Source organism: Thrips palmi, unplaced genomic scaffold, assembly GCF_012932325.1.
Source record: "Thrips palmi isolate BJ-2018 unplaced genomic scaffold, TpBJ-2018v1 HiC_scaffold_16, whole genome shotgun sequence".
Taxonomy (NCBI): domain Eukaryota; kingdom Metazoa; phylum Arthropoda; class Insecta; order Thysanoptera; family Thripidae; genus Thrips; species Thrips palmi.
This window is the reverse complement of record NW_023144625.1, coordinates 8,771,756-8,796,930: the sequence shown is the minus strand read 5'-3', so window position 1 is coordinate 8,796,930 and position 25,175 is coordinate 8,771,756. Positions and strand designations below refer to the sequence as shown.

General features: G+C 51.1%; 2 protein-coding genes across 2 annotated transcripts in view; both read left to right on the top strand.

Annotated features, from left to right (window-relative positions):
- LOC117642968 overlaps window positions 1-14,015 on the top strand; it is a 129,873-nt gene extending 115,858 nt beyond the window's left edge. Inside the window, exons 2-5 of the mRNA XM_034381605.1 lie at window positions 11,660-11,789; window positions 12,994-13,108; window positions 13,567-13,748; window positions 13,861-14,015. Of these exons, the coding sequence (XP_034237496.1) occupies window positions 11,660-11,789; window positions 12,994-13,108; window positions 13,567-13,748; window positions 13,861-14,015 (582 nt within the window). The remainder of the gene's footprint in view (window positions 1-11,659; window positions 11,790-12,993; window positions 13,109-13,566; window positions 13,749-13,860) is intronic.
- A 2,722-nt stretch (window positions 14,016-16,737) lies between these two features.
- LOC117642967 (mucin-5AC-like) lies at window positions 16,738-24,765 on the top strand. The gene is made up of 6 exons (XM_034381604.1): window positions 16,738-16,883; window positions 18,664-18,791; window positions 20,374-20,679; window positions 21,250-21,747; window positions 23,647-24,158; window positions 24,411-24,765. Exons 1-6 carry the CDS (start codon window positions 16,772-16,774, stop codon window positions 24,763-24,765), a joined length of 1,911 nt encoding a protein of 636 aa, XP_034237495.1. The 5' UTR covers window positions 16,738-16,771.
- Window positions 24,766-25,175: the final 410 nt, after the last annotated feature.

The window sequence follows — 25,175 nt, the reverse complement described above, 5'->3', positions numbered from 1 at the left end:
AAGAGGCCGCTTCACCTAAGTCCCTCCTCGCGATAGCAAAGCGATTTCGAACAGTGCTTGGTCTCTCTCTTTCCGTCTCTCTCTCTCTCTCTCTCTTCTCTCTCTCTCTCTCTCTCTCTCTCTCTCTCTCGCACGCAGCCCCACGGGGAGCCACGCGAGTGAGAGAGAGACAGGCATGTTTAGAATCATCCAGCAGCAGCAGCGCGGGGATCGCGAAAGGCACCGAGGCCTGCAGGCCGATTCCGAGGTCCGATCTCGTCGCTCTGTCTCTCTCGCACCCGCCCGGGACGCCCTGTGAGTGCGAGAGAGACAGAGCGACGACGAAAGCGACGCTCGGAGGCAGGCGGCCTGCTCCCTGGCTTCGAGTTCCAAGGACGTCGCACCGCCGAGACGCAGCATCCGATCGGAACTGGAGACGGTCGGGTTCGGGGGTTCGGGGGCCTTGTGGGGAGGGGGGGGGGGGGCTGGAGAGGGGAGGAAGGGGAGGGGGGAGGGGAGAGGGGAGGAGAAGGGGTGCCCTGGATGGGAGGAACGGCCGGGACCATTGTCTGGGTGCGTCGAACTGCTTTACCCGCCATTAACTGCGATGCCAGGGGGGGAGGGGGGGGGGGGGATGGTCACGGCGGCGTGCTGCCGCAGCAATGGTTCATCATCGGGCCGCCCCAGTGTGAGCAGGGGGCGCTGCAGACCGATTCCGAGAGTCGTTCTCGTCGCTCTGTCTCTCTCGCACTCATGGGGCGTGCCCTTTACGGTGCGAGAGGGACAGAGCGACGAAAACGTCTCTCGGAGTCGGTCCGCTGGTGGCAGTCCGTGCGAGAAGCCGAAAAGGGGCGCCGAGCCAAAGCGCACGTCTCTATCTCCACACCGCGTCGGTCTCGCTCGCTTCGCGCTGCCGAGAGATAGGGAGATACCTGAAGAAGGACAGAAGGGGCGAAAACATGGAAACCGTTTGCATGCGTTTCAAGTATCTCTTGTTGGTCGCCTGGCTTCGGAGTCACGGGTGGAGGCTTGACTCACGAACGGGCTTGCTGGCGTCAGACCCACGTTACTTAACTTTTAGTCTGTCTGGCTCTCACTCTCTCTCCTCTCTCTCTCTCTCTCTCCCTGTCTCTCTCTCTCTCCTTCTCCAGCCCTTTACGGGATGCTTTGGTCTCCCCTCATAAAAGCCAGAGGGCTGAACCTCGTAGATGACACGGGGTGGAATGCGTGAATGCAGCCCTGCAGCAGCCTCGTCACGTCGAGACCGTTCCCTTCCCAGCTACCTGGTGCATCTAACTCCCATGGAGGCCTCTCTGCCACGGACTGCAAATCCAAGTGTGGGACATGCATGCACTAGATAACGTGGGACAAACTGTGCCCAACCCTTACGAGCGTGGGACAAAGCCTGGGACAAATCCGTGTCCCACACTTGCAAGCGTGGGACATACGGGATACTTCGTCGCCCGTTATCTAGCGCATGCCTGTCCCACACTTGGATTTGCAGTGCGGATGTCATGCAATCGGCTGGGAGAAAGCAGTCACACTGGAAACTCAAGGGGGAGAAGTGAAGACACCCTTGGCCCAAGGGGCAGAAAAAAGATCGCCTTTGGATGGTGAGAGTCGAAATTCTCGCCACTGTAGCGGCGAGAATCGGAAGTAGAATTCTACGCGTCCGCCTCACATGTTTGAGTTACAAGATAAAAATTGGGCAAAAATGTTGGCTAACCTGTGAGGCGCTTTCACTCCCACGGTGACGCACTGCAACATGCTTCACGCTCCAAAGGAAGGACAGAAAGCAGGAATGTATATTGATGAGGACGGAAGGTCATTGGTGGTTGCAAAAGTGAAAAATTCGAGGGAAAAATTACGCCAGAAGCGAGGAAGTTGACCGTGAAGGACATCGCCTTTGGGCCGGGCGGGCATTCGTGACCGTCAAATAATTTAGTGGCGGGAGAGGGGGGAGAGGAGGGGGAGGGGAAAAGGGGGGGGGGGCTGCTGCGTGGGTGTGGTCCTGTTGTCAGGGAGGGGGCGGCCCTTGGAGGGGAGCCAGTGCCGTGCCGCACGCGCGGCGGGTACAGGTGAGTCCCTTGTCCGTCCGCACGAAGGGACCGGGGGACCGAGACGAAGGACGAAAGGGCTCGTCCTAAATGCGCAGCCACGCTCTTCCTGCCCTTCTTTTCTGCCCCTTCTTGATGAGAACGTGACCGCGTGCCTCGAAGGGCTGCGCCAAGGGCTCCCAGTACCCACCCTGACCCGCCTCTCTAATCCCTCCGTAATCATTTTAGTGGTTTTATTGAATGGCGAAGGCCATTATTAGGAAGCGCAGTCCCAGCACCTAGCGGCCGCAACCCTACAGAGGCGTTTCTTCGTCATGCGGACAGAAACTGGGAACTGTGCTGGTAACAGAACCTTCACTCTTAAAAGCTTGCGAAGAAAAGTACTTTGCAGTACGTTCTCCGGCTTTTACGAACTCCCTTGGAAACTTTTTTCTTCGCATTGCAAAGAAATAGCTCGTAAGTTGCAAAGCATTGGTTTGCAACGTTGCAAAGTAATACTTTGCGTTGCAAAGAAAATAGTTCGTAAGAGAGTTTTGCAATACAATGCCGGACACAATATTTCGCAAGGTTATTTGAGGTGTTACATCCTCTAAATAAAGCGGCCGGCGATCATTTATATCAAAGTACATAATTTGACAACCGAGGCAACAATTGCTGCTCGTCTCGAGAGTGACCTCGGCACACAAGGCGACGCCCCGCACAGCGACCTGCACTCCAGTTGGAGGGGTTCGCCATGCAGCGGCTAATGACCGAGGGACTTGTTGCACCGCCACTGCCATGCGAGACACCGAACTCTCACGTACCGGTGACTTTCAAAAATTACACGCTTAAAACGGATCCTGGTTTTCCCAGGAAGCCTTTGGCAGACAAAGGCGATTTCCAGGGAGTTCCTGGGAAAACCAGGAACCATTTTTACCGTGTAACAGGACAGTTTTGATAGAACATAGTCACTCTAACGAAAAGAGATCCTAGGACATAAATTCGCTACAAGCCAGCAGCAGCGGTCACTCGATTTCTCTTTTCTAAGAGGTTTTACTTTAATTATAAAGTCATATTTTTTCACTCCTACGAGCTAAATTCCTTGGCACGACGTGGTCTCAAAGAATTTAAAACAAACGTAGTTTTTCGTACAAACTTCACGAGCACTCAAGCAAACATTGCCCATATTTGTAACACTACGTGCGATTTGCGAGCTTCAGAGAATATGAGAACGGCTTTATCATGGCTTGGAATTAAGGTGGTTGGGTATGGTCATCTCCCCCTCCCCTCCGTCTCTCTCTCTCTCTCTCTCTCTCTCTCTCTCTCTCTCTCTCTCTCTCTCTCTCTCTCTCTCTCATTGCACTGCCCGCGCTGCGACCCTCTTAACCCCTTCATCTGATTAATGCTACCGTCCGCACAAAAAGTGCTCCGCTCTCCGCCGCTGCCCCATTTTCAGGTCTAGAAGTTTTTGCACTTGGCCCAGTAATGGCCCAGGCTGACTAGCAACAGCGAGGGACTTCCTGCGCCCCTCTTGCCGCTCTCGCCTTAATTCCCTTACTTTGCTGGCGCAAAAAAAAAAAACGCCCCACAAATTTTTGACAATTTTGCGCGGAGGGAAAGACCGAAAAACAGCGAAGCAGCAAAACAAAACAGGGGCGGAATGGTGGTGGCATTACCCCTTGTCCCTTATACAATGTGATACGACGTGCAGATCCACAGGAATGAACTTAAGAAAGCTCACTCATCTCATCACAATGTGGTTGTCCAATAGGACTTTGTTCAGATAAACACTTGCCCACGTGCACTTTGAACTTGTTAGTACACTCCTGTAGATGACTGTACACTGTAAATGTTCCGGTATACAGCAGCAGTGGCAGGAATAGCGCCATCCACGATGGAGGAAGCCCCGAGTTTCCCCGACGGTATTTCCTCGTCTCTCTCAAACAGAGCGAAAGGGAGGGATTTTTCAAAGGCCAATTTGGAGGTGGGGTTGGGGGTGTGGAGCGGAAGGGGCAGGTCGGGCAGCGAAGGCAGAGATGACATCAAACTCTCCCAAAAGAGAAAACTCCTCCCGCCGAATCCCATGTGGGTTCGCGAAGCGCGCGCTGCTCGCGTGTCCCTGAGCTTCGGTCGCCAGATAGGGGGCCGTACACTGAGAGAACTGCTCTCCCTGGAAGACAAGCAAACAGACAAAAATGGACCAAGGCACCACAGAAGTTACTTTCGTGGTTTTTGTCTAGTTCGATTTTCACCGTTTTTGTCGTACAAACGGAGCCCTATGATTTGATGACGACCAAAGTTTGTGGTAAGGTAATTATGAATCGCTCGGAACAAAAATGCTCATAGATGATTTGTCTCACTGTGGATACGCGTACCATTTTCACTGTAACCAAAATCAAGCCTCTAGCCAACTTTTTTCGGTCGGTATGACTATGAAGTACTGATGGGTGTTAGGTGCACGTTTACGTACTTAGACCGAGAATCACCGAGAATTAAACTTCTTATCGTCAATTTAAGATAAATACCTACTAAATTTCTATATGCGGTTTTTGCTTTGCACGAAACTGTGCATGCGTTTCAAAATTGCACAATTCATGCGCAAAAACGCACATTTTCGTGCGCAAATACGCACAAACTCGTGCGTTTTGAAACGCATGCAGTTACGTACATAGCTTTTGCACAAAAAATAAACTACATTGTAATTTAGTGCACTCTAAATCTTCTACAGTGAAGATTCTCCATGTTATGGTGAAAATGTTCCATATTATGTTGGTGCAGCTGACTTCGTAACATACCCTTGAGAATTAACCGTACCTTAAAGATATTCTGACGAATTTCGTTGATTATGCAGAAAATCTTAACCAATATGTTGGTGCAGACTTTCACCGTGAGACATTTACTGTGTATTTTCGACAGCGTTCTAGTGCGTCTCCTCTCACCTGCGCCCTGCGAAGCGTGTCTATAGTTTCATCTAAGTGTACGCTATTTTCCATCCGATCAAGTCCCCCCCCCCTCCTTTTCCTCGTTTCTTTCCCGTCCGGTCCCCAATTCCCAGTCGGGACTCCCCCCGTGAAATATGTCCACAGCACGATACGCCGGGACTGTCGGCTGCTTCTACTCCTTCCGGTGCTCCCGGATCAAGAGGAAACGACGCTCGTCCGTCACGCCCAGCGAGAGAGAGAGAGAGGGGGGGGGGGGGGGAGTGGTACACAAACGGCGAGGTGGGCAAAGGTAAATGGAGCTGATTTAAAGCGGACGCAGCCACCGGTGTTGCTGGGATCGCGAGCAGAAGCGGGTGCGCGGGCGCATGCACTCTCCCTCCCCTTCGCTCACTTTCCTATTCCTCTGTGTCTCTGTCTCTCTCTCTCTCTCTCTCTCTCTCTCTCTCTCTCTCTCTCTCTCTCTCTCTCTTCTTCTCTCTCTCTGGGGGGAGGGGGGGAGGCGGTCAAAAAGTATCCAAACGTGCGAAACGTTGTCGGACGGCCCCTTCCTGTTGCGAGACTGACACCGGAGCCGCTGGCGAGAGCTCCGCCTCATGACGTCATCAGAAGTGCGCGCTGAGGCTTTCAATCCGATTCCCGTTTTCTCCCCATGCTCTGGAACAGGGTATTCCCTTGTTCGTTACTTTTCCAAATGTGCAGTGCAACTTGACCAGATGATGATCACCCCGCGGACCCCTCACAAAGCTGAGCGGCGACTGTGTGTAAATATGGCTCTCGATGGAACCGAAGACGTCCGCGAGAGCGAATGAAAATCGCGATTTCTCAACCCCTTTCCTTGTGATCCAAGCATGCTGCGAGTAGCGGTGCCCGCTCAGAGTGTGACTGCAGCCTCCCTGACACGCGTCTGAGGCGAAACCGAACTGAAAACTGATACTGGGTGACAGTTTGTGCGGCCAAATGACAGGCGCGTCAGAGACGAGGTGCCGCGCGCGCCCCCTAGCGGCAGCGCTCCGTACCGATGTTGACACGGGTTGCGGCAAACTACCGACGACGAACAGACAGCTAGCCGACAGCTAGCGGTATGCTGAACTTGTGTGACGGGTGGCGGTTGAGGATACGCAGGACAGGGTGCGAGTGCTATCACAAAAGCCGAGTGCTTGAGCATGTTATTTTTCTTGATTCTCGATCGGCGACGTCTAGAATGCTCTAACTACAAACGGTTTACTGATTTCTCCGAGGGGGGAACAGCTTTCCACATTCGTTGTACAAAATTTGACCACATTCCACATTCAGGAGGCAAAAACGCCTGTAAGTAGGCAACATGTGTGGCAAAAAAGCAAGAAATCTTGCACATTCTTGCACATTCACACAATCATTGTACACAAAATTTTACAGTGGGTCACCCCTCGGATTTCTCTGTGCTGTGCACTCCCAACATCCTACTGAGCTTATCCTTCGTGATACGAACAAAAATCTTAGTATTATGACTGCGCAGCGAAGGTAGTAGCCTATGGTAAAGAGTTCCCTGTAACTAATGACCAATTTCTTCATGTTACGAACAAAAATCTCTGTACAATGACAGAACTGTGTCACCGCATTTCTCTGCAGGAAACTGGGAGTGTGCTTTTCGTACTAAAATCTCGTTTTTTTTTGTTTGTTTTTTTTTTTACGGAGAAACGCCGGGATTCCAATCAAAAGCAAATGATTAAGAACATTTCACAGTGTACCGCTGGACGTGCTCCGGAATATGCCTGATGTGTGTTACGCTGACGTTTAATAATGCGGGGTGGAAGGGGTGGGGGTTAGGCACGAGCGGGGGAGTGAAAGAGAGAGAGGTAAAATGGGGGACGGGAGAGGGAGGAGGGGAGAAGCGGGGGTGGGAGAGGAGGAAGGGGGATGGGATAGGGGGGAGGGACGATGAGGGGGGAGAGGGGGAGGGGGGCAGTCGAGGACCGGTGGGACAGTGCGGCGGTGGAGTGCAGCGGCTGGCTCTGCGTGCTCTGCGGGCGCCGAATACGGAATGAGGCCGCTCGGCGCTCGGCACACATTAGATTTTAGTGGGCGCATTACATATTAACTACCGAACTAGTGCCCGGCCCGCCAGGCCTCCCCCGGCCCCTCGTCATCTGGTCCCGCCGGCATTTACCCCGCGCTGCAGGGCTCGCCCACGCCGCCGCCACTTCTGACCTCGGCTACACTGCCGCACTCGGAACACTCTAAAACTTGTGTTGTGAAGATTCGCTATATTGTAAAAATTCTCTACAGAATTCTCCATAGGTTACTACACCTTCGCTGCGCAGTCATAACACTAAGCGTTTTGTCAGAGGAATAAAACGCTTAGTAGGTTATTGGGAGTGTGGCACCTCACTCTGAAATTCAAAGGGTGAGACATCTCACTCATTTCCAGCGATTCGAATGAAAATAAAACCGAAAGAAAAGTCGTCCACAAATGTATCGCCCGGAAAAGGCGTTACTCCGACTGAAAGAAGGTTCAGCACCAGGGAGCGTCCTTGTTTCTCCTGGACGAAGAAATATTACCCTTTATTGGTGGTACATATAAGCTTCAAGGTCCTAGCCAATGCTGTTCCTTTAGGTAGCTCCTTCCGGATACGTAGTTAGACGTGCAATTTGAACTGCAAAACAGTTAAATGGGTCCCAAGAAGCGCGATCTTGCGCACACTAAATGTTATGTACAATTTTGTACGAGACATCACAGTTTTTTGTGCACACGACATTTTCGTACCATTTTCGTACGAAAAACTGCACGTTTTTCGCCATAGTACGAAAAGTTCGAGTGTACAAAAAACTGATGTCTCGTACAAAATTTGTACAAAAATATTTACTGCAAGCTGGGCCCACTACGGCGGGAGGGTTTTCCAACAGAACACCGTTTACGCCATTTCGTCTAATCCGACTGAAGACGGACGGTCCTCGATCTGCTCTTCGCCGTGTTACAGTGCCGTCCCCAGTCTCCGTCGTCCCCCCGCGCTGTTTCTGCACTTGAGCACACCGCGCGAAGCCTCCCCCTTCACCCTCCCTCTCTCCCCCCTCTCTTTCTCTCTCTCTCTCTCTCTCTCTCTCTCTCTCTCTCTCTCTCTCTCTCCTCTCCCCCTCTCTCTCTCGGTGGAGTGTTTACATCCCGGACCCTTTCTGTCTCCGGCCGACGCTTGCCTGCTTGAGTGAGAGAGGACGCGGTGGGGGCAAACATTTCGCCTCGGAGCCCCACTTGGGTGAGCAGCGGGGCGCACGACGGGCAGGTCGCCCCTGTCCTCCCTTTCTCATCTCTCTCTCTCTCTCTCTCTCTCTCTCTCTCTCTCTCTCTCTCTCTCTCTCTCTGTCTCTCTCTCTCTCTCTCTCTCTCGCTGCAGCTGATCCCTGGCGGTGGATTTCTCGCGTGCATCGGGCCGCGGACGGGGATAGCCGATCGGTTACGACGGAAGCGCCCGAGGCGCCAGCAGCAGGCTGGTTGGTTCCGTCCCGGTCACTCCGTCTCTCTCGCACTCACGGGACGTTCCGTCGCGGTGCGACGGAGACAGAGCGACGAGAGCGCTGTTTCGGTGGAAGGGGCGACGAGAGCGGCGTGTAACTGGAGCCATTGACGCGCGAGACGGATCTCCAAATCCGACGGACCGAGCCACTGGGCCGAGCCTCGCGCAATCCTCTTGCTGTGGATCGGAGACGTCTTGCTCCGGCAACAACAGCGGCCCGACGCTGCAGCAGCGGTGCGCGCGGCGGGTTTGCAAAGCTAACAATATGAGAGCAGAAATCCCCTGAATTTATGCAACCCGGTAAACACTGCGCGTCGTGAATACTTTATGAGGATCACCCCATCCCCCTCCTCCCCCCGGCAACCGCAAGCCCCCCTCCCCCTCTCGGCAGCACGCGCCTCGCCGCCGCCCTGTTGGGGCCCCAGGTGCTAAGCCCCCATCAAATTCTTCTTATCAGAGATCGCGGCGTGCCTCGCGCCCGGCCGTTTTCCGCGGCCCTGGAGCAGCGGGTGTCTCCTAGGAGACGCTCCCATCGCTCTGTCTCTCTCGCACCCGTACGGAACGCCCTGCGAGTGCGAGAGAGACAGAGAGAGGTCGTCATCCCCCTAATCTGCCCCGCCACCGTTTCTTCTATCTTCATAGCGCCCGTGGGACACCGGCTAGAGCAACTCTTGGGAGGCAAAAACTGAGCGCGCGTGTACCCTACCACAAAAGCGTCGAACAAGGTAACAAATTAATATTAGATCGTGGTACAATAAAGGATCATTTCCGTCGTAAGGCAGCTACAGAGCCAATGGATGAGCACGCTTGAAACCTTGCGAAATGTTTTAAGCATTACAAGCTACTCATTTATATACGAAGAAATAGTTCGTAAATGGCCAAGTATTTTCTTTGTAAGTTTAGGTAGGCTTATGCATGTTATAACAAGCTGCTTTACTTTAATGCCTGAAATAGTTTGAAAGATTTTCACAGTGAGTGAGCGAATCGGTTTCAATCTCGGTTCAGGTCTTCTCTCTGAACGTCTTACAATCAAATTTGAGCTTCGGCGCGAGCGTAAGGAAGCAATATTCTTCAAGGTTCGTGCGCGGGTGGCACCAAAAACTGCTGACCCACAATTGGTACAAAAAATTGTGAGCAAAAACAGCTTTCTTAAAAAAAACAGCCGCATAAATTGATGCCTTTGGGTAATCAGTAAGCCAAAGAAATTAACAAAGCGTGGTTCACAGTGGGTGCCAATATTGATTTTTAGGTAAAAAAAAATATGACAGAGTAACTAGCTCCCGTATGTCAAGCATCTTCAAACACCACCAATAAGATAATAATATAAAAACGTTTATACTAATCAGTATCACTGAGAGTCTACTTCTAGTGTGAGTGTGAACGCGGCCGGAAAGGTAGGCAGAAAGTCGCACTTTGCCCCTGCAAGAAGGCAACTTTTGCGACATCCCTCAACAAATCTTTGGGTCCGCGCCGAGGGGGCGAAAACTCGCGCAATCATGTGTACACGGCCCCCGAAATCACATGCGAATCATTGAGAATCACGCGAAATCAAGCAATCCGAAATCAACCAAAATCACTAAATTCGACCGAAATCAGGCAGAATCACACGAAACCAGGCAAAATCAGTCCGAAATCATTTCTTTCCGAGCACAATCACACACAATCACGCTCAACATCACCCTGGTGCGTCGCGAAATAAGGCGAATCAGCCATGAAATCATTGCGTTTTCCGAATCATGTGTACACGAAAATCCCGAGTTTTTGCCCCCTCGGTCCGCGCTTCTCTCTCTCTGTCTCTCTCTCTCTCTCTCCTCCCCCCCCCCCCCCCCCTCCTCTCTCTCGCCTCCCCCTGGATCCGCCTCGGAGTGCGGCGCGCGGCGGCGTGTTTGCGGCGCTGGCCGTAGGGTGGCGCTGGCGTCGGCGCGGCTGGAAGGCACGCGACACAAAGCCTCTAATCGCGACTTTTGGCCCGGTGCGCCACCGCACTGCCGCCGTCTCGAACGCAATCGAGAGGCACCGCCTGTCCACCTCGCGCCACCGCCCAGCCAGAGCGGTGACGGACAAGACGCGGCTCCCCGCGATGGAGACACCGTCTCTCTCGCTGGCGGTCTCGGTTACTTCGGTGCGGCATATATACACCGTCACTTCAGTTCGACTCCGAGGGGTCCGCAGGGTGATCGTTGTAGCCTTACGAGTGTTACGTGCGAGTGCGGATAGAAGTTCTCTCTCTCTCAAGTATTCTCTCTCTACGTGAAGCGGTGGATAGCGCCACCGTACAAACGATCACCCGACCTCGACCTCTATTGCCGGCCGCGGCTCCACGAACTCTTGTCACTCCACTGTGAATCAAGTGTGAAGAACTCCATACCTGAAATGCGGAAGTGTGGTATTCTCAGTCTGCACTTGGAAGTGCAGAGTACACTCTAAAAGGCGTACAAAGCATTTACTTCATAACTACATAAGGAAATAAGGCATTGTAGAATTGCTTCCCATTGTGAAGGATTATTTCGTATTACGAAGGATTTTTCACAATGCCTTCCTTTCCTTCATATTCCGATGCGTTGATATTTTATTGTCTAGTTCAAGTGTCGTGTCGTTCTCTTCTTTTTCACTAAGCCAAGAGATAGGGGCTCTGTGGGCTACACTGGTAAAACTAAAGCGTAACTCTATGCTTGAGTCAAGCATAGAGTTACGCTTGAAGACGTTACGCTTGAAGTCAAGCATACTCTGGAAATTCCCCCATGCATGTAGATAGGGGGAATCTTGACCGATAAGCGTGTTACGCTTGATTTCAAGCGTAAACTGATTACGCTTGAAAACACAAGGTAATACTACGCTTTAGTTTTACCAGTGTACTCCATACCTAGAGTGCTCTGAGATTCCAAACGCTATGAGTGTAGCACGTATGATGCAATGCAGCTGAGATGTACCATACGTGCAATGCCTCAGCCATGTTGCACCTTACGTGCGATGCGTCCCGAAAAATGCCCTATGCCAATGCATGGGGGTGGGAAGGCATTGCACTTCATGTGCAATGCTTTTGCGTTGCACCAATTGACGCTATACTCATAGCGTTTGGATTCTCAGTTTGTGGAGACTGCAAACTACACGTCCAAGTGAGGAGTATTACTCCGCATCTGTGAAGCGTGTGATCCCACAGTGTTGTGCCCGCGTGACCATCTCCTGACGGATGACTGTGTTTCCTTTGCCGCAGGTCAACATCAGCAACACGTGGGTGCTGCCCGAGGACGGCTTCCCCGTCTTCTTCCGCTACTTCCGGGACCGGATCAACTGGTTCGAGGCGGACGCCGTGTGCCAGTTCCACCACGCCAACCTCGTCACCGGTACGCCACGTGGCCACACTCTCATTCCACACTGAGAATGAAAAATTCATGATCATGACTAAACTTTTGGGCGAGGAATTCTTTATAACCCAAATTTGGGTGGGGAAGGTTTGGTGTCTGGGGCTTTTGTGACTTCGAGTTTCGGCTGAGGGGGTCCCGGCCCACCTGGAAACCAAGTCTAGTTTCGGCTAGCGGTTTGACCAGGATGGCGATGAACATCATCTGACCAGCAGAAAAAGTCTTAAAATCCATTCAAAGGCAATCTTAGATTTCTCAAAAGAAATAGAAGTCATGTCTCCAGAGACCACCAACGTTTGAGCCCTAACAAAAAGGCCCAATTTTGGAGGTGTGCTCCTTATGGAACACTGTTAAAAAAAATCAGTTGTAATTTTCATAACATTGGTTGGCATTTTTTTTCACAAACAATTGTTATGAAAATTAAAATCACAAATGATTGTAAATTGTTTTACAATCACGTTATGAAAATTCATATCATGTTATGAAAATTCATATTCGCGTCTAAGTGTTCATGTATATGAACACCCAAGCGGCCTTATGCCATTTATTGAACCGAATCTGCTTTTGATCAGCGGGTTTCGAACCCGGGATCTTTGACTTGTGGTGCACGCTCTTTACCGCTGTGCTACCACGCCCCACGGGAGGCGGAGGGTCAGCTACTGATGACTCTACCAGCGCCCCTTGGCCACGCCTCTTGAGCTAGTTATGAGATTTACAATCGGATTCGGAAAATTACTATTGTGTGCCCAAAATCAACATTTAAGATTCGCAATTTTCAGAACATGGTTTTAAAATTACCAACAATTGTCAATTTTACGAAATTGTTTCGAATTTTCGCATCAAGTTATGAAAATTGCAATGTTTGTAAAATTCATATCCGTATTCGTAAAATTGTCATCAAAATTGCTTTGAAAATTCATAACTTTTTTAACAGTGAAACACTCCTAAATTGAGGCTTTAGTCGGCGCGAGCACGGTAAGACTCGGTCCTGGAACTTCCAGGACCGTCCCGGTTTTCCTACGTATTTAGCAGGAGAAACCAGGACGGTCCTGGAAGATCCAGGACCGTGAGGACCATTCTTACCGTGGGAGCGCTTCCCTAAATGAATCACGCCCATTGAAGGCTCTAAACTGGTCATGTTCGCATGTGCAATTTCAAAGAGTTTCCTGTTCGCACCTTGTCGCAGTGGACACCGGCGCGCAGTTCGACGCGGCGCGCGCCTTCCTCAGGGAACTGGACGTGCTGTCCCCAGTGTGGGTGGGACTGAAGCGCGCCCGGAACCAGCCCCACTTCCTGTGGACGTAAGTACGAGTTGGAAACGCCAGCATGCACGCTAAATGCATTTGTACAATTTTGTGCGTGGCGATTACATCCAGGGTTCTGTATTTGGACTTCGATTTTCGGCTGAGTACGGTTCTAAAGAAAATTAGTTTTCCTAGTGTTTTAGTTGCCAACCCTATAGGTTTTATAAAGCGTTAGTGATAGCAACTTAATTATTTTTTTTTTATGTTTCAAATGAAATGTTCTATGGGGCCTGTGGCAGCAGCTAGCGTGCTTTCACACTAAGTAGGTTTTTCTGCGCGCGAATGCACGAAATTAAACATGCATTTCGTAACGCACGAATCTGTGCACGACAATGAACGATTTCCTGCGCAAGTATGCAGAAAATGTGCGCTATGAAGTGCATGTTTATTTTCGTGCATTCGCGCGCAGAAAAACCTACATAGTAATTTAGTGTGTTTCCCGTGGTCCCTTGCAGCTCTGAGTGTCGGCATTCTTCCAGGAACGAGCAGCCCCTCTCCAGCGTGGGCTACTGGAACGAGCCCCTGCCCGGCTCCTCCGAGGAGCTGTGCGCCGCCGCCGACCCCGCGGCCGACTTCCGGTGGCACGGCCTCAGCTGCGGCGGCCTGGAGGTGGCGTCCTTCATCTGCGAGCTGCCCGGTGAGACCGCACTGCGAAACGGCAAATGACGCGAAGAAGACGCACTCTATAAGAGTCTTTGGTGAAGATCCTCCATATTATGGTGAAAATTCTCCGTATTACGGTGGTGCAGCTGACTTCGTAACTAACAGTTTCAAAACTCACTTACTGCAGATATTTTGTCGAATTTCTTATGTAATATGGAGAAAATCTCCACCACAATATGTTGATACAGTCATTCACCGTAAGACATTTAGAGTGCGCACTGAAAGTCTCATAATGCATTGAAATTACAGCAATGTTACACACAGGTAAAACTAAAGCGTAACTCTATGCTTGAGTCAAGCATAAAGTTACGCTTGAAGACATTACGCTTGAAATGAAGCATAGACTGGAAATTTTCCCATGCAGTTAGATAGAGGGAATCTTGGCGGATGAGCACGCTTCATTTCAAGCGTAAACTGATTACGCTTGAAATCAGATGGTAATACTACGCTTTGGTTTTAACAGTGCAGATAATTCGGCGCAAGCATGATGCAGACTGTATTTGTACAATTTTTTACGTGGTCGCAAGCGTAAACTGATGATGACGCTTTAGACAGAGGGTAATGCCCTTTGGGTTTTTTTTGCGTGCCGGAGTGGCGGGGGGTTTGGAAAACCCTTTCCGGGGTTTCCCCAGGAGCCGGGGAGTGGGCCGGCGGCCCCGCCGCGGCTGAAATGGGGAAACTTGCACCCCCGGGGAACCGCGGGTTCCCGGGGCCCGTGGAAAGTCGCCGTTTTAACTCACTATCGGATTTTGGCTCGTAGTCAAACCGTCGAGTCGTTGAAAGGGGAACAGGGTTTCATTTACAACTAATAGTGAACCCAAACCTAATAGTCACTCGTAAAATTTCGCAACGCTTTTAACGAACAAAAACTATTCTATTTACGACATACGTATTACAAACAAAATTTCTTTTACGAACTAAATAGTTCGTATTTACGAACTAAATAGTTCGTATTTACGAACTATTTTCTTTGTAAGCGTAGTATGTTCGAAATACTTTTGTTCAAACAAGCTGCTCTTCTTTGCAAGGCCCGATTGTAAGGTTTTTAGAGTGTGGGCTACTCTATCACTCTCATATACCAGAAACGAGACATCACGTGGAAACGAATGTGATAAAATGTCACGTTCGTTTGAGCATTGTGTCACATTCGTTTGTTTGTGAATAAGCTAATTTGTAACTGATTCACATCTAAACGAATGTGAGACAATGCTCGAAGGAACGTGACATTTTGTCACATTCTTTTCAACCAGATGTCACAGGTATCCGTTATAGGAGGCGTAATGTAGCGTAATAGGCGAAATTCTCCTGTATTTTACAAATTTTCGGGTCATTTTGGCCTTACGGTGAAAATGGTACCTGGTTCTCAAGAAGCTTATGGTAGAGACATAAGTGATTTCCAGGGAGCTCCTGGAGAAACCAAAAACCGTTTTTACCGTTTGTTTTTTTTTAGATGCAATTGAACGTATTAGACGTAGTGGTCGGGTCACTGGCTTTCAGAGTGCGTACCCTTGCTCAGAAACGTATCAACTATTTTAGGTCTATCAAGAAAGTTGCTTGTCATCGCAAAATCTTTCAAGCATACTCTACAGAGGTTTGTAGAGGTTTGTTTGCGTGCATCTTCAAATTTTCTAGAAGCTCGCCGGACTTTTCGGAAAAATAAAAATGGGTGGAGGGGTGCGAAGAGGCTCCACCGTCTCTCCCTTCCGAAAATTCTCACAAACTACGCGATGATAAATTCATGCGAGCAATCAAAGGCGTCCCCACATTTGAGCCAGCCAGTCCCCGAGCCTGCTTTGCTTCATCCATCACCCAAATCTCGACAGACGTGCCGAAACCTCGCAGCGCCGAGCAGCGCGCGGCCGTCGGGGCCGAGGAGCGGATAAGGGAGGGAGCGCCAACGACGGGGAAGCTTTGCTGTGCCTTGGTTCGGCCCCGCAAGCGAGCTCGCAAGCCTCCAAAGGCACGGAGTCGCAGGGAAAGAGAAAATCTAATTTCGATTCGCTACACGATATCCTGATCCAGATCGATTTAGCAGAAGTACCGAGCACTCTGAAAACCTTACAAACTATTTTAGGCATTGCAAAGAAAAGTGTTTTTGAGCATGCATAAGCTTACAAAGAAAATACTTCAAAATTTACGAACTATTTCTTCGTATAATTAAGTAAATTAGTTTGTACTATGTATGCTCAAAATACTTCGTAATGTTTTAAGCGCATATGCTTCACGAAAGGCGCAACGCCGTAGTTTTTCCAGCGATACCTGCTCTGCAAACTGAAGTGTGTACATAGTACACTCTTATTAGAGCATGTTTCCAAGTACACTCTTATTTACAGCATACTTGCTACGCAAACGCTAAAATAGTGTGTGCCTGGCAAGTACACGCTAAAATACACCAGATTAGTCCTATCTAAAAGCATGGGCCAGTTTAAGTGTACTTGCCAGGTACACTCTTATTAAGCGTGTACCTGCATGTACACTCTATTTTAGCGTGTGCTTAGCAAGTATGCTGTAAATAAGAGTGTACTTGGAAGCATGCTCTAATAAGAGTGTACTATGTACACACTTCAGTTTACGGAGATGTTCAGGTTTTAGGTGTGTGTCTACTAATGCCTCGTTGTAGGAGTTTCGTCTGTCGAAGCCGCTGCTCTCTCTCTCTCTCTCTCTCTCTCTCTCTCTCTCTCTCTCTCTCTCACTCTCTCTCTCTCTCTCACTCACTCACTCTCACTCTCTCTCTCTCTCTCTCTCTCACTCTCTCTCACTCACTCTCTCTCACTCACTCACTCACTCACTCACTCACTCACTCACTCACTCTCACTCACTCACTCGCTCTCACTCACTCACTCTCTCTCTCTCTCTCTCTCTCTCTCACTCACTCACTCACTCACTCACTCACTCACTCACTCACTCTCTCTCTCTCTCTCTCTCTCTCTCTCTCTGACGCGCCGCCGATGCTTGCAGACGCGGGAGGCGCTGTTCGCCCAGCTGGACTGTCACAACATGATGGACGAGGACGCGACGCTGGGGCAGGGCGCGGCGCTCGGCCAGGACGCGGAGCAGCAGGAGCAGCCCGAGCCGGAGGACGGCTACACTGCCACTTCCACGTCGACGGGTAACTCGGCCCTGCATTTAGCGCGCGCTCTCCATTTATTTGCCAGACAGAGGGAGATGAAGGCTGTCGGGCCGGGGGACGCGGGGTCAGCGCCGCCAGCCCACACACTAAACTTCTTACGGATACATCCTATCTGTATTACGGACATTTTTGTGCAATTGCAATTACGGATAGATTTTGCTTGTAATACGGATGAAATCATCCGTATTACAAAGAGTTTTACGTCCGTAACATACAGACGAAAATATCCGTATGGTACGGACGTAAAACTTTTTGTAATACGGATGATTTCATCCGTATTACAAGCAAAATCTATCCGTAATTGCAATTGCACAAAAATGTCCGTAATACAGATAGGATGTATCCGTAAGAAGTTTACTGTAGGTGTACACCGGGAACGCAGGAATGTGACGTCAGCTTCAGACGTGACGTCACGTTGAAACGAATGTGACAACACGGAAAGCACAGGACGTGTCTGGCCACCCCGTGGCCTGAAAATCCGTTAAACTTTCGAGATGTTTCTGAGCTTTGTTTCTTTTACGAACAAAAAGTTTTGTGTTGCGATAGGGAAGGCAGTAACCTATGTTAAACGGTTCTGCTCAATAACTTACACGGCAAAAACGGTTCCTGGTTTTCCTAGGAACTTCCTGGAAATCGTCTATGTCTTCCCTAGGGGATTCCTGGGAAAACCAGGATCCGGTTTTGCCGTGTATGACACGACGCACACGACGCTCCGAGATCACCGCGTTTGCTCACTGAGAGGATCCAGCCAGTCTTCATCAGTCAAGGTGAAGACATGGTAATGCAAACACGGCCAGGCCGCGGCAGTGGCGCCGCCCTGGTGGCGCTACCACCGCCTTGGTGGATCGAGGCGCGGCACTGCACCACGCCTCTATCACCATGGAGCCGCGTGGTCGCATGGTGCGTGGCTGGCTGAGGAAATTCATTAACGCCGTCGCTCCAGTATCTCAGCAAATCAGTTTGAGGGGGTAGAGGCGGGAGGGAAGCTGGGGGGGAGGGGGGAATCCAGATCCCTATCGAAAATGATGATGGGTTAGTCTGGTGCAGAAAGGAGTCGAGCAATACGCCGCGGCGAATGTGCTCATTCCCTCTCCCTCATCGCTCTGTCCTCCCCCCCCCCCCTTTTCTCTCCCACCCGCAGCCCCGCCCCTCCCCTCCCTCTCCCTCCCCTCCCTCTCCTCCCCTCCCTCTCCCTCCCCTCCCTCTCCCTCCCCTCTCATCCTCTTCCCTCCGAAACGCGGCGCCGCCGCACGCCACAGGACCAGTCGTCATTATACGTGGAATGTTAATCTCCGGCGCGCAACCCCGTGGCAAGGCGTGGCAGGGTGCACAGTGCGGCACAGTGGGCCAGAAGACCGGCGGAGGCGGCGAAAATCCTGACGCGTTTCGAGCTCCAGAGTCACTGAATTGGAGTGGAACCGAACGTGTGACCCCACCAATGGATTCCTCTGCGAACGAGGAATCCATTGGTGGGGTCACACGTTTGGTTCGAGTCCCATGTAGGGATTCTGGAGCTCAAAACGCGTCTCGAATTTTCACCGTCTCCACCGGTCTTCTGGCCCACTGTGGGGCGGGGCGGAGCGGCGCTGAGCCGAGCTTGTCGTAGGCCGCAGTAGGCGGATTCCGCGAAGAATCGTTTTGTCACTCTGCCTCTCTCTCGCACCGCCGCGGAACGCCCCGTGAGTGCGACAGAGAGAGAGGGACGGAGCGACCCTTCGGAGCGAGGCGGCAGTGTGCTAACGATGCCTCCCTCTCGCAGAGACGTCTGGCGGCACCACCCCCGGCGAGCAGACCTCCAGCCGACAGCGCCGCGCCACCACCACGGCCACCGCCACGGCCAGCAACAGGGAGGCCACAACCGACGTGAGCGTCGACACCTCCGTGCCGGTAAGTCTGCAACCAACACTCTCATTCCCGGAACGTGACATCACGTTGAAACGAACGTGACAGAATGCCACGTTCGTTTGAGCTTTGTGTCACATTCGTTCGGGTGTGAATTGGCCAAAAATCATCTTGTTCACATTTAAACGAACGGGACACAGTGCTCAAACGAACGTGACACAATGCTCAAACGAACGTGACATTTTGTCCCGTTCGTGATGTCCCGTTTCTGGAAAGAGTGAAGGGGGAAACTGCTTCGAAAAAGTTTGCTCACCGTTACTGTTGTAATTCACGGGCTCACACTTGTAAGCGTAGGACAGTGGTCGAACTAAGTGTGAGACTGTCTCACGCTTGGATTTGCAGTGAGTTCTGTTTTGAGTCTTTTCCATACCCAGAAACAAAGTCTATTGCATCGTTTCGAAATACAAAGAAAACGAAGGCATTGTAAAATCTACGAAGAAAAATGCATTGTATTTTAAAGCAATCTTTTTCGATATACTCAGATAAAACCTTCCAAACTATTTCAGGCCGTACAAAGAAAAGCAGCTTGTTATGGCAAAGTATTTTGAGCATACATAAGCTTACAAAGAAAATACTTAGCAACTTACGAAATATTTCTTCTTACTTACTAGTAAATTAGTTTGTATTATGTATGGTCAAAATAATTCGTAAGGTTTTAAGCGTATACGGAGCACTTTTCTATAACACGAAGGAATCCCGCAATGCCTTCATTTTCTCAGTAGTCACAAAAGCAGACGCTTCGTAGACTTTTTTTGAGTGTGTGAACTTCACTCTAAAAAAAGTTACAGAATTTTGTATCATTTTTGATGCAGGATTTTGTATCACCTGCATTGGTTACAAATATTTGTATAAGTGATATAGAATTTTGTAACAGATGTGCCGGTTACAGAAAAATGAATCATTTTGGACCTTGATACATAAATTTGTTACATGAAGGTTACAGTATTATGTTTGTAACATAACTGATACGGAAAATTGTAACTGGATACTAAATTCTGTATCAGAGATAAAAACATCATGTTTTAACGGCAAAATTGAACAGCAGTGCCCATAGAGACAAGTTAAACTTGGAGTTTTCATGTGCTTTTATTTTTCCCGACTCTGAATAAGAGATTCAGTCTCGTGTATGCTTGGCTGGCAAGGCCTCCGTCCCTTACCGCGCGCGTCTCAGGTCACCGGCTACCTGCGCCGCTCCCTCCACGGCGTCCGCACAGCGCAGTTGGTAGCGTGGCGGGCCGCCAACTCAGAGTTTGGGGTTCGATTCCCGACATCTCAGAGTACATCGGGGAAAGTTGATACTCGAAGAATGGCATAAGGACCTTCAATCAGACCCACAAAGACTACGTTCGAACAAAAGTCTCATTTTGAAGCTTGATTTGGAAGAATAACGACTGTTTACAAATTTTGTAACCGTTACGAAATTCTGTAACCAAGTTACAAAGAAAAAAATTGAATCCATCGTGATACAAATTTCTGTAACACATGTTATTGAAAAAGCTGCGTAACCATGTTACAAAATTCTGTACTGATTTTTTTTAGAGTGTTGATGGTCTGATTTGCCACTTAGGCCACCAGCACCGAGCCATCCAGCGAGCCCTCCACCTCGGCCAACGCGAGGACCACGAGTGACACCCACACCGCGAACGCGGCCAAGACCTCTTCGACCAGCAGACCGGCCTCGGTCGTACCCGCCGCCTCCACCGCCGCCAAGCCTGCCCCCGCCGCCTCCACGGCCGCCCCCGCCGACAAGACGGCCGCCCCCGCCGCGCCCTCGCGCCCCGATACGCTGATCGTGGCGCACAAGGACGAACCCGAGCACGCCCAGCCCAAGGAGGGCGACAAGGAGGTGCCGTCCTGGACGCCGGATGACAAGGTGACTTTCATGTACACTGTAAATGTCTGTGAAAGGCTGCACCAACATAATATGATAATGATAATATCATGGTGGAGATTTTATCCATAATACCAACGAAATTCGTCAAAATATCTATAAGGTACAGTGAATTCTCAATGGTATGTTATAAAGTCAGCTGCTTCACCATAATATGGAACATTTTCACCACAATATGGAGAATCTTCACTGGACAGCACTTAGAGTGTAGAGAAGGGAGCGAGGAAAGGGGGGGAGGGGGGAGGAACGGTGCTTTTAATCACTTGAAGAAGGGCTTAGCTGTACACTGAGAATGAAAGGGTCTTGATCACGACTAAAAATTTGGGCGAGGTGTGCTAAGTATCTTCACCCCCCAAATTTGGGTGAGAATCATTGCACCGCCCGAACTTGGGTGAGGGAACTATCCTCATCCAAATTCTCGTGAGAATACTGGCCAAATAGGCAGCTGATACTCCCTTCATCGCCCAAATTTGGATACTGATCAACACTTTTTCACTCTCAGTGTACCCGAAAGTTGACTTGCACGTGGTGACATTTTAAAACTTGTTGCAGGCCATCATCGTGCCCGTCGTGGCCAAGAAGGGCCCTGGCTACCCCAAGAAGGTCCCCGCCTCCAGCGGCTCCAAGCCGTTCCGGCCCGAGAAGATCCCCGTCAAGCTGCGCGCGCCAGCCCAGGACGCCGTCAAGGACACCGTAAAGGACACCGCCAAGGACACCGTCAAGGTAGCCGCCAAGGTCACCCCGAAGGACGCCACCAAAGACACCGTCAAGGACACCATCAAGGGCACCGTTAAGGACACCGTTGTGGCCCCTGCCAACTCTGAGGTCATCGCTCCAGCTAAGGCGCCTAGCACTGTGACCCCAGCGCCGCTGGACAAGCCGAGGGTCTCTCTGTCGCGGTTCGACGTCAAGGTGTCGGTGAAGAAGGCCGCCCCCCTGGCCACGCCGTCGCCGCGGCCCGCGCAGGCCGCCGTCGTGGAGGTGCCCAAAGTGGCCGTGGCCATGGACCCCGAGAACAAGCTGGAGAGCGCTGAGTTCGGCAACCACATGGTACAGTGCACTACCCTGCATTCGGACAGCGGTCCTATACTGCAAGAAAAAGTGTGAATAGTACAATAAAAACTGTACAATGAAAGTAAAATAGGGATTGTACAAATTCACTGGCAGAACTGAAGCGTACTTGTACGCCTTTCTTCAAGCATTGTAGAACTACGCTCGGCTTCAAGCGTAGTTCTCCGTCTCGCCTCTCTCCCGCCTATCTAAATACATGGGATAATTTTTTGCTTGACTTCAAGCTTAAAGTCTTCAAGCATAGTTGTATTGAATGAAGCATACAACTACGCTCCAGTTTTACCAGTGAACCACAACGAGGCCTGAACTGCCCAGCACTCGTCATGTCGGTTCCATTGTACTTTGTACAACAATTGTTGTACTTTGAAGGTGCAAGAAACTCCTGATAAAAAATTTGCCAGTAATTTGTGTACTTTTGTTGTGGTCTTTTCTTGCAGTGTAGGATGGACACGGAGAGTAGGACACCGTAATTGTTGTGTCTGTAAATTACGTAGCAACTGATAAGAGCAGACGGCGCATCAAAGTTAGAGCCACTGCACTTTTATTCAATGTGAATGTAACGTCGATTTCGTTGAAAGTAACGAAATTCACATTGGAACGAATTCGAAGTCACATTCGCGTTGAACAAAAGCGCAGTGGCCATAACCTTGATGCGCCGTCTGCTGTACCAGTTGCTACGTAATTTACAATTACAACAACATTGTGGCGAATTGCAGACCGCTCAAGTATTTCTCCTCCACCTGCCTTTACCTGTGCGGAAGCGCCTGTGGCCCAGAGGGTAGGCAACACGCGTGCCAGCTGCCAGGCCACTGATGCCAGTTGGATCCCTTTTAACCTTAAAAAGTGTCCTGAGAAATAATTGCCGTGGCTCAAATAACCAGGACTGTAAAGTTTACTTAACCTTCATATGCCCATCTACAGTCGAAACTTTACACAAATGTCCCCCCATATTAAGGCCCAGAATGGCCTTGTCCCTGAGTCAAAATGTCCATTGGATTGTGCTCCAGTTGCCAAAATTGGATGAAATATTTATGTTTTTCATGTATCCTGTTGTGAGCTTCCCCTAGGCCTTTTGGTTAGGTTCAGTTAATACACGGGGTTAAAATGGGACCGCCGTTTCCTGGACAAGATTTGACATTTCAGAACTCATGGCATTCCAATTGTGATGTTTTTATTTTGGAAGGAAGTAACATTAGGTGTGACAGAAGTTCTATTTTTCAAAATCTTGTCCAGGAAACGGGTTTCCACTTTTACCCCTAATTTTACCGCCCTACAGTATCATCGCACGATTCACTTTGAAGGGGTTGACAGCTCTGCAACACTGAGTACAAACTGATTGATAATCTCCAGTAATCCGTCATCTGAAGGGCAACCACTTCACCGGTAAAACTGAAGCGTTGTTGTATGCTTGATTCAAGCATACAACTAGGCTTGAAGACTTTACGCTTGACGTCAAGCGTAGAGAAGAAATTCTCCCATGCATTTGGATGGGCGGGAGAGGGGCAAAATGGAGAACTATGCTTGAAGCCGAGCGTAGTTCTACTACGCTTGAAGATAGGCGTAAAACTACGCTTGAGTTCTACCAGTGTTCTGTTTGCGGACACAAGATTTCTTAGGAGATGAGATTTCGTGGAATTTTACAAGATTTCGTCCAATTTTACGGCTAAAATTTGCTTGTCTTTTGGAGAGAGATTTCTGATTTTCGAGCACTCTAGGGACACGGGAATTCTCGAGCGGTTTCCCCCTCGTCGTAGACACGATATTTCATGATATTTTGCCCTTCTTTGGAGTTTTTTGAACTAAATTCTCAAACCTTTCTCGCGGCGTCCCCAGTAGAATTGCCGCGATGGTCGCCTCATCCGTGCCTCTCTGCCGCAGGACGCCAACGCGGCGGACGACCTGGACGACGCCCTCATGATCCGCGAGCTGTCGAGCGCGCGCACGCCGCTCATCAAGGCCCTGCCCGTGGTGGACGTGCCGCTGCCCAGCCCCCAGGCCGCCACCGCGCGCCCCACCGCGGCGGCGCAAGTCTCGGCCGCCAAGCTCAACAAGGAAAGCCCCGTCTACCTGTCGCTGCCCGCCGGCGACCACATCGTGAGGAGGCCGCCCGTCAAGAAGGATGGCCTGCCCGCCGCCATCGCCGGCGCGGCCGTGGTGACCACCAGCACCTCCACGACGACCACCACCGCGGCGCCCACCACCACCTCCACCGCCGCAGCCCCCACGGAGCCCGCCTCCACCATGTCCCCCGTGCGCCTGCGGGAGTCCATGGCCGGGCCCGGCGGCAAGGCCAGGACGCTGACGACGATGCCGCCCCTGGAGAACGCGGCGCCCGCCGCGACCTCTGCCGCCGTCGCGTCCACGGCGGCGCCCCAGTCCACGTCAACCAGGTACAGCGGGCCCTCGGGATGATTATATTCTACATTCACTGGAAGTCGATGAATGTGACGTCACGTTCGTTTTCACAAGAAAGCGAACGTGACGTCACACTCGTCGGCCTCCAGTGTTGCTCGTCGCAGGCAGGGAATAGGCCTGAAAATCTTTCCGACCCCGGTGCTTAGCGACGGGTGGGTTGCCAAGCTACCCGGCCGCACGCATACACGCTGCCAACGGTAGGCCTAATCTTCTTCTTCTTCTTCCAGCACGAGTGCGCCGACCACCATCGCCACCTCCACGACCTCGGCGGCGACGTCCACGGCCGCGGCCGTGCACAACGCGACGACCGCGGCGCGCGCCGCCGCCACCGAGACCAGCACAGCCACCACCACGTCCACGGCGCGCCCCGAGGCCGAGGCCGCGCCCAAGGAGAACGGCCGTCGGCGCCAGCACCTCCCCGCGCCGCTCCTGTCCATGAACATGAAGCCCGACTCGGAGGACGGCGAGGAGGGCCTGGAGACGGAGCCGCAGTCGCCGCCGCGGCCCAACCGCAGCCGCTCGCTCGTCCACCAGCAGCGCCGCACCTTCTACCCGTACTTCTTGAACAGGGTGCTGGGGTAGGCGGCCAGCCCCGCGGCCGAGACGCCACCCCGAGGGGGTATGCACTCCCAAAACGTGGGACCCGACAGTGACGTCTGTGGCGCTATACTTCGCCTCAAAATTTATCGGTATTGAGCTCAACAACGGCCCAAAGCAGCCGTATCATTGTTAAAGTTCGAGTAACTTCGGTTATTACGCGGACTTGCGCGTGCTTTCACGGATAGAGTGACCCCTATCACGCGAGTGCATACCCCCTCGCGCCACCCTCTCCGCCTCCCGCTTGCCCCCCGGCCTCTAGGCGGCATCGGGGCGGTGCCTCCACCACTTGCACACCGTCACGCCCTCGCCCAGCGCACCGCCCAGGCCGCGTGCCGCATTTCCTTGGAACCTTGTTTTGCTGCTATTCTGTGCGTCAGTTTATTCCTATCAAT